This window comes from Trachurus trachurus, assembly GCF_905171665.1.
Source record: "Trachurus trachurus genome assembly, chromosome: 5".
In the NCBI taxonomy this organism is placed as follows: domain Eukaryota; kingdom Metazoa; phylum Chordata; class Actinopteri; order Carangiformes; family Carangidae; genus Trachurus; species Trachurus trachurus.
The window spans coordinates 24,132,425-24,142,055 of record NC_139896.1 but is presented as its reverse complement, the minus strand read 5'-3'; the positions used below and the strand labels follow the sequence as shown (position 1 = coordinate 24,142,055).

The 9,631-nt window shown below is 42.4% G+C and overlaps 1 protein-coding gene across 1 annotated transcript in view; it reads left to right on the top strand.

Annotated features, from left to right (window-relative positions):
• Nucleotides 1–1,628: 1,628 nt before the first annotated feature.
• arhgef3 (Rho guanine nucleotide exchange factor (GEF) 3) overlaps nucleotides 1,629–9,631 on the top strand; it is a 28,555-nt gene continuing 20,552 nt past the window's right edge. Inside the window, exon 1 of the mRNA XM_083971899.1 lies at nucleotides 1,629–1,702. Coding sequence (XP_083828025.1) covers nucleotides 1,681–1,702 — 22 coding nt within the window. The 5' untranslated portion in view covers nucleotides 1,629–1,680. The remainder of the gene's footprint in view (nucleotides 1,703–9,631) is intronic.

Genomic DNA, 9,631 nt, shown 5'->3' with positions numbered 1-9,631 from the left:
ATAAATAAGTCCATCTAATAAATCCTCCTCTTTTCATTTTGTTCAATGTCTAAATCTTTATCTAAAATTTCCATTATAATGATGAGCACAGTGTTGATGCAATTTGTGAAACAAAACTTCTGAAATGAAAAAGGAAACATAATAGGAGGCAAAAGTGAACCAATGGATTTTGTTCAAATTAAAACAAGTTACAAAGTTGTAGTAAAAGCAGTCTAGAAGAAACTGCATGCAGTAACTGTTGCATTATGACTTGTAATTTTCTGTCTTTTGCTTCAAGCTGACAGACGAGTTTTAGTGTCTTGCCATAAAATGCACGCGCACACACACGCGTGCACACACACACACACACACACACACACACACACAGAGAGAGAGAGACAGTCTTCACTGACTTATAAAGCAGCAGACAGCTCTTTAGTGTGGGAGCTGTGAGGCGTCAACAGTTAAAACAACAGAAGCCTCTAAAACACACACACTCAGCCTGGCACTAAGTCAGCCAGCCCAGCAGCCTGCTTTCAAAATAAAAGCACAAGTTTTCTCACTGCATAGCATTGACTGTGGCTAATTATTGTCTTCTTGCATAAGACAAAGGTACTGAAGTTCTCTACTTTCTTGGTGCAGACACACACATGTCTGTACTCGCATCACAACCACACTTGATATACGCTGACTTATTTTAACTGTTCATAGTTCATTTAACTGTTTATCTTTATTTCAGGGTAACCTTAGTTAGCTATATTTGTATTGGTTTCAGCATTAGCATTGCAAAGTCAAAAAATAATGTAACTTAGGATGTTTAAGTTTTGCTTGTGACGAAAACTGCTTCTACTATGAACTAAAGATTTGACTAACAAAATAGTTTTTGTAAACTACATTTTCTTTTGCCAGCACCACTGATTTTATTTTTATGGGTAAATTTAAAATTTCATCCATTAATAAATACATTATTAAATGAAAGGCATGCATACCGTATGTTGTAGGACAATGAGCCTTCTCTTAATTTTAATTATTTGTGTCCTTGTGGAGGTTCAACAAGTCCTGGTTGTTAGTGCAACTTGTGTTTTGAGTTGTTTTCTCTCTCTCTCTCTCTCTCTCTCTCTCTCTCTCTCTCTCTCTCTCTCTCTCTCTCTCTCTCTCTCTCTGTGTGTGTGTGTGTGTGTGTGTCTGTGAGGATATGAACAGAAAAACATATGAACAGATACAAGAGATAGCCTACACTTGTATCTGTTCATATATATAGGCTATATTTTTTCACTTTCACAACAAGAATTGTTATTTCGATAAAGGCAACAGTTCATAGATAGATAGATAGATAGATAGATAGATAGATTCTTTATTGTCTGCCCCAAAGGGTAGCAGAAATTTGTCTTTGACAGGGCTCATCATGGGTCATAATCACAGGCACTTTTGGCCATAATAACACATGGCCATAATAACCTTGGCTCTTATTTTGAAGATGCCCCCGGAAACGAGGTGTGTGTGTGTGTGTGTGTTTTCGTGCCTGTTGAGAGGCGGACTGGGTGAATCTCAGCAGCTCAGTTTGCTGCTGAGTCTTCGGGCTGGATTTCTGACGTTTGCTCGTTACAGATCAAGAGAGAGGAGTGTGAGATTTTCACATTCCGCTGACCGAGGATCAGAGCTGGATCTCCGTGGGCAGCCGCGGTCTGATGCGGACAGGTGATGGATGTCAGCGGGGTTAAAGGTGAGAGGCTGCACCGTCCGTCACACTCGTGCACTCAGTAGTTTGGGGGAAGAGAAAGACAAAATAAGGTGAACCGGAGTCTAAAGGAGGAGAAACACGGAGCTAACTCACCCTCTGTCTGTCTGTCTGTTATACAACTCGAGATTAAGTTTGGTTAAAATGAGTGATCTGTGGTCGATGCCCTGAAGCCTGAAGGGAGAGAGAGAGAGAGAGAGAGAGAGAGAGAGAGAGAGAGAGAGAGAGAGTTTTATTGCAGCCCAGTGAGTCACAAGTTTGCCTGAGAGTGACTGAACACACACTCACACACACACACACAGTCCTCTGTAAACAGTTTGCCATCATAGCAGGTCAGTGTGGAGAGATGTTTATTTGTTTCAGGAGAAAATTCTCTGGAGATTTTACTTTAGAGAAAATATCAAAACAACGACATAAACCTCCTGGATCTTAGAGCCAGTACTGAAGTATTACTATCAGTTACATTAAGTACTTGGATGATCAGACCTTGTGGTTTATTCAGTGAAGCTGGATTTAAATGCTGAATATACAGTCAGCCAGTCCAGTCCAGTGGTCACCGAGCCAGGGGTCAGAGATGGGTTTGTAGTCATTTTTCCAGCCCCCCCCCCCCCCCCCCCCTGCTGCTCAAGTTTTCCCTCAAATTGTTACTTAAATGAAACCATGTATGAAGTCCAGAGGGGAAATCTGTTTTTGCTGAGACTAACAACTCGGGATCTGAAACACAAAGTAATAGTGATGGTGATGAATTTAAAACAACAGCAACAGCAGATTTTTCATTTTTACTCAGATTTTCGGGAATATGAACACAATGAAACTGTATTAAATGATTAATACAGAAAGAAGCTGAAGTTGGGTTGTATGTATAGAGAAGAGAGAGCAAATAAATGAATAGTAAAAAGAAAGAAGTTTAGACACTGGTAAACTTCTACAGAAAGACAAGAAGAAAGCGAGGAATCTGACAGTGATTCATAAATGTTCTTCTGTCTCTCCGTGTTTGAATTACAAACTGAGAAGTGGATCTGTCTGAGGTTTTGTTCAAGGACACGATGGCACATAGTAATACCACATGTCTGAGACAGGTTAAGATCACAGTGTGTCATTACATCGGAGTCATCATCTCCATCATGCAGTGCCGGCAAAAGGTGACCAGAGAGTTGGGTTTTATTGTCAAACCTGAGGTGTAGGGATCGTTTTTTTTATTTTCAAGTCTCTTCCAAACAAGGTCCAGACATGTAGAAAAGATAAGCCTCATCATCTCCTCTACATCTGTCACAGCAGAGATTCACATCTGGATAAATATGACATGATTGAGCAGTGGACATGTTCTCTCTGTTCATGGTTGTAAAGTGTTACAGCAAAAGTCACTTGTGGATTTTGACCTAAGATCCTGCTCCCGTATAGTACTGTACACCAGACCACTCATCATATACATTAAACCTTTGTGTGATGGGTGTGAGAGCTAAGAAACTCATCACCAGCTTTCACAGGCTGTGTTGGTATCTGAGAGTGGAGAGGGTTTCCTCTGTGCAGGGAGTCAGAGCGGCTCTTTGATAGGTTTAACTTTTCAGAAAGTTGTTAGATGGCAGTGTGGTGGGCAGCTACATGTAGGTGGGCTTGACATGTAAAGCAAAAACTTAATGTTTAACTACCCCTAAAGAACGTAAATACCAGCATCTGTGTGGTCAGATCAAGAAATGATGGGGCATCATTAATGAGGTACCTGTCACAGGTCAGAGGTTAAATCTATCTACCTCAATCAACTCAACTTCCATACATCAATGAAACAGATGTTGTCAAATAAAACATACAGTAATTTAACAGGTTAAAACAAACAAACAAAAACAGAAGTGAAAAGGTTAGAGATTTAAAATGTAAGATGCCCAAGAGGAACCATTTTTAAAAAGCTTGGATCTCCAGGTAGATGAAAGCCAGAAGCAGCCTGAGTGTCAACAAATGTGATGAGGTTAAGTTAACCAAACTAACACAGAAGTGAGATATGACCCCGGTTTTCCAACTGGGTCTTTGTAGATAAACAAATAGACATGAAAGTCACACCTCACAGAGAGGAAGCAAACTATATATACAACCAGAAGCTAAAAGTGTTTGACAATGTTTTGAATTTACAACTAATGAAATGAATGAAGATAGTTTCAGTGTGGGCTCCATGTGAGTGGTAAGAAGCAGCTGTGGTAACAGCTGTGGGAGCTGTGAGGTGAAGCTGTCACAGTCGGAGGAATGTGGTTCGGCTGCTGCTGACGGACAATGAAGATGTTGTTCAGGTGATGTTTGTTCTGCTGCTTTGTTCTTTCACTAATCATCATGTTTCTGTCGCCAGTATGTTGCCCTGCTGGTTCCTCAAGATGGCTGTACATGTGTGTGTGTGTGTGTGTGTGTGTAGTGGGGGATTAACAGTCGCGATCAGGCTATATTGTCGGCATCAGTTTTTCTAAACAAGAACCTTAAAAAATGTGTACGAATGGCAAAAAGCAGAGAATTGTAATAAAATAGAAGCAGACATCACGCTCCGATACAGCGTCAGATAAGAAAGGAGAGAATAAAAGGGGCAGATATAAACTATATGTGTATGTGATGGGGGTCTGCGTGCATCTGAAATGAGATCAGGTAGGTGAGAGAAGCTCATCCAGCGCAGCGTTGTTTCCTCTGCTGTTTCCTGGACAACGTCCTCATATCATAGTGACCTTTTTCCTTAGCAGGAAATGACATCATCCCACCTACCTTGGAGATGAGACACTGTTACTGTAATATGAGGCTGCCCTGAAACTCACAATACTTCTGTTCAGCTGTAAATTACATTTGTTTTGTTGCCGTTTTATAGAACAAAATCACACATTTTTAAGTTCAAGTTCATCTCCACCTACTAGAGGTTGTGACCACATCACAGTCTTCTTCAGTTGATAAAACTCTGCATTTTTATATTATCACTCTAATGGTGTTTTTTCTAATGTTTTATCATCATTACCAAGTCTCATTTAAAGACCAATCTAGTGTTGAATCTAGTGGCATCAAGATCACTGGTCCCTACTCATGTAAATCTTTTAAAAATGACTAGCAGATATCAAATTTTTAATGGGCTAGAAAAAACGCCTCAGTAACTTCCTAAAACAGCTGATCGCCATGCAGTCTTTAGCAAATCTTCCTCAGACCAGAGGAAATAGTGCTTTAGTTGGGGACTATTTTCAGTGGCGGATTAACCCACATTTGATTTTTGTCTACAGCAGCAGGACAGTGTGTGTGGGGCTGAATCAAAATAAATAAACTATAGTGTGTGTTTATGCCAATGAAGCAAGGGGGGATCTTTGGCCCAGTGGAACGTCTCCTCCTCACAACTATCGAAACAATCAACAATAGATCAAACCAATCAGATAGCGTAAATCTGTGTGTTAGTTTTAGTAAAGAGGCTTCGTCTTCTGCTGCTGCTGCTTTACAGAGCAACAGAGCCGCCTGTTTACATCTGAAGAGTGATGTTTACTGAAAGAGAGAGAGAGAGAGAGAGAGACATTAAAAACAGATGGGGGGTGTAAGAGATCCAACCAGAGAAAACGAGAGAAAGAACGTAAGAGAGAGAAAAGTGAGAGCCTGCAGCAAACACACCTCTGATCTGAATTATGTGTGTGTGTGTGTGTGTGTGTGTGTGTGTGTGTGTGTGTGTGTGTGTGTGTGTGTGTGTGTGTGTGTGTGTGTGTGTGTGTGTGTGTGTGTGTGTGTGCGCGCGCATGTGTGCGCGCTAGGGGTGTAAAGGTATACCGTACTTCGGTATACCGCGGTATTGTAAAGCCACGGTGGTGACACCGTGAGATTTCCAAGCTCACGGTGACGGTAATTAGCCTAATTAATTATTTTAATATTATGCAGGGCTGCTGCGCAACTCCACTTACACTTTGGGAACTCAAAACACATCACTTAACTTTCACACGCAAGTCGGCTGGAAATAGCTCGCTCCTTCGTTGGTTTCTCTTTTTTTCCCCTCTCCGGAGCTCCCCCACAGTTCTGGCAGCCTCACCGGTCTCTCTGCACCGCGGCGCCGTGGAGCTCCAGGCTCCGGTCTTTCTGCTCCTCTTCCCCAGACACAGCACCCTGTGACCGGTCATCCAGCGCGAGGAGTCTCCCTGTAGCATGAGGCTGTGCTAATGGCTGCTAATGGCGGCGCTGCTCGTACCAGCGGCCGCCCGCCGCGGTCCCGTTGCCGGGGACGGCGACGACGGCAACTGGCATCGCCTCATTACCGGCAGCTGGTGCACAGCGGCGGCATCGGGGCTGGCGCCGCCGCTATTAGTAGGCTAGCGCCGAGCACAGCCTCATGCTACATGGAGACTCTTGGCGCTGGGTGACCGGCCACAGGGTGCTGTGTGTGGGGGAGAGAAGCAGGAAGAGTCGGGCTGGAGCTCCGCGGTGTCGCGGTGCAGAGAGACCCGGTCAGGCGGCTGTTTATGTTGAACAGGTAATCTTTGGTGTGGAAGTTGTGACTGTGAATATGACATTTTACTCCGCATTCAAAGCCGCATTTGGTTTCTGCAGGCAGCAGCAGGCTTGTTGCTTGCTCCGCTCTGCTCTGTGAGGGGGGGGGCGTGTCACGAGGGGGGTGGGGCGGGCCATACGAGCTCGGGGGGGGGGGGTGCTTTTTTTTCAAAATTTTCTCATCCTCTTTCAAATCGTAGACCATAGTTTTAAGTATAAACCAAATATAAGTTGTATTACTTTACATAAAGCATGTACTTTAATTTTAATACCGTCACCGTGAAATACCGTGGTATACTGTACTAATACCGTTACCGTACCGTACTGTAAAATGCCATACCGTTACACCCCTAGTGCGCGCGCATGTGTGCACGTGTTGAGGGTGGGATGATTTGCGCTATTGGAAAAAGCACTGCAACTCCTAGGAATGAATGAGTCACCCACTTAAACACACACATATTTAAGCACTTGTACTGTACACACACACACACACACACACACACACACACACACACACACACACACACACACACACACACACACACACACACACACACACACACACTACAAAGTTTGCTCAGGTTTGTTGATTGATGAATAATTCATTCTCTTTAACATGTGCTGACGAGAAACTCCCTCTGAGTCTGTCACCAACAGTGTTCATGTTTGACACTAAGTTTGTTGTGTGTGTGTGTGTGTTAGGTTGAGATCTGTGTTGTGCTTTCTAATGATCCCATGATGCAGCACCGTGTTGCACGACTGGTCACCAGGAAAAATGTCTCTGTTCCTGCTGGGTCCTGTTTTCCTGCCAGTGAGAGTTCAGCAGCAGCACAAACTCCCATGTTATGTAACGTTCATGTTCCTCGAGCGTTTGCACTGTTTTCCTGGCTCCACCCAAACCCACCGGCACCAAGGTGGCGGAGATGGTGCAGCTCATCGCACAGACAATGTACAAAGCTTTGGGCACTTTTGGGAAAATCACATCATGTATTTTAAAAGTGAAATAGTCAAAACTTCGTCTTTACAAGAGAAATCAGCATTCAGAAAAAAACATGCAGTACTTGGTAAAAAATTAGGGGTGTGCCAAAAAATCGATTCACATAAGAATGGCAATTCTCATTTAATACGATTCAGAATCGATATAAAATGTCCCAAAAAAACATTTTAAAAAATAAAAAAAATGAAACAAATCTGCTGGTTGTCAGCCTCCAATGTCCTTAGAATTTATAAGGCAGCATGTTTAACTGCACTATTTTTTTTTAATAAAGAGGCACTTTTAATTTTGTTACATGATATTACTTTTATGCAACAGTTTCAACAATTCCATCTAAGCATGGATAAATGTTTAAAACTCAATAAATGTGAAAAAGACACTTTAGTCATTCTGTCTTGCAAAGCAGACTGGAGTAGATCATGAGGATCCTTTGCACAACGATAGACTGAAGCAGAAATCATTATGAATCAAATCGTTTTGAATCGAAAATAGATTTTGAATCGAATCGTAGCCCCAAAAATCAGAATCGAATCGAATCGTGAGATAGCAAAAGATTCCCACCACTATAAAAAAAAATGCAGATGTTTTGTCTTTCTTTCTGTTGTGAATTTAGAAGTTTCCTATCAATCACTCCAGGTGAGTTGCATCTCATGTCTGTCAGATCTCAGTGCTGAGGTTAAGCAAGTTCTCTGCTTCAGAGCCGGGTGGAGGCCGGGGCGGAGGTGACGTCACCTTCTGGGTGTTGCACGAGGCGTTGAAGGTTCCTGTGATGTTGAATCATCGTTAATCACAATGAGTCACAATGAGCTGAGAAAGAAAGACTCCTTCCAAGATTAAAAGAAAACAAAGGAGGAACAAGAAGTGCAGCTTTATTGGGACTACGAGTCCCAAAGGGCTTTGCTGTAAGAGGAGTGATTCAGATCGTGTTACTGTGACAGCAGAGGTTGTGTACTGTGTGTGCGTGTGTGTGTGTGTGTGTGTGTGTGTGTGTGTGTGTGTGTGTGTGTGTGTGTGTGTGTGTTTCCTCTCTCAGGTGAGGTGAGAGAGGGCAGGAAACAGGACAGGACTGATGTGCAGGGATTGGCGAGGCCGGTGACCTATGGCGTTCTGTTTCCTCATGTCTGCTTCATTCTCTGCAGTTATTGTGGAAACAGTTAGTTACCATATCCTTTTCATGCAGACACTGCTGAGCTGATATTTCTGTTTCGACGCTCCCTTTCTCTGTTTGGTTGTAACTTGTTATCCCCACAGATAAACAGGGATAGACGTGGCCTCTGTGACGTCACCCATTGTTTCTTAAGAGCAATTTTGAAGCTCAGAGTGAGAGTGAGCTGCTCCGCTGTCACCATCTTGGCAGCACCTGACTCCGCCCTTTAATTCTTGGCTAATCTAAAAATGGGCAAAGACGAGGGGCCTGCGTGAAGCTGAGATGAGGCGCATACCGCCTTGTGGCAGACATACGCTTACCCACCTGTCTCTCAGAGCAGCATGCCTTCAATTTACAGAACTTTAAGCCTTAATAAAATTCAAATAATTGAATTATTAGAAAAAAGTAATTCATTTTAATCATTAAAGTCCATCTATTTCACACTCACACTGTAGCAACTTAAAGAGTGACATTTGTTGAGAGTCACTGCTCTGCTAGTCCTTCATGTACTGACTGACAGGAACCACAGGGGGGAGCTCTAGTTAAACTCAAACCCACACCACAATACAAGTTTTTCCCCATTGCGAAAACACAATTGTGCAAACTAGGCTGGTTTTTATCAAAAATACTTAACACAATTCACAAAACCACACGCCCAAACTCATATATCCTGCAAAATGAAGCACTGCAACCAAAACTACATATCATTATCAAAAATCAAACTTTTGCACCAAATAGCACACACTTCATTCATATTACCAGATTTTTGTCCAACCAACTACACACTGTTGGGCATAATGAAAAGCACTCTCATTTTATGCTTTGCCATAGGCTGCAGATACACACACATACTGTTGAAACTTTTTTTTTTCACCAAACAAGTCAGTGCAACATATATGCACATCAGATATATTTACATTGGAGTGAACAAAAATATGCTCACAACACAGTAAACTGAAAAAGGAAATTGCAGAAAAAATATAGAAAAACTCTCACTCTTCCTCCCCCTCTCATTCTCCCCCTCTCTCTTCCTCTTCCTCTCTCTGCAACGTCTTCCATTATTGTTGTAAAAAAAAAAGAAGGAAAAAAAGGTGCTCACCTGTGATCATTTACGTATTACTTCCTGATTGAAGTGGTAACAGTAAAAGTGTTTGGCCAGGTGGCACATATGTTGTTGGCGAATTGGCTCATGTAGTGTCATTTTGAATGGCAGTGTTTTGAAATGGCAAACATGTGACTTTATGTTTGTTGTGTCTTATAACCGTGTTCAGTGCATTTAAAAAGTGACATTTTGAAT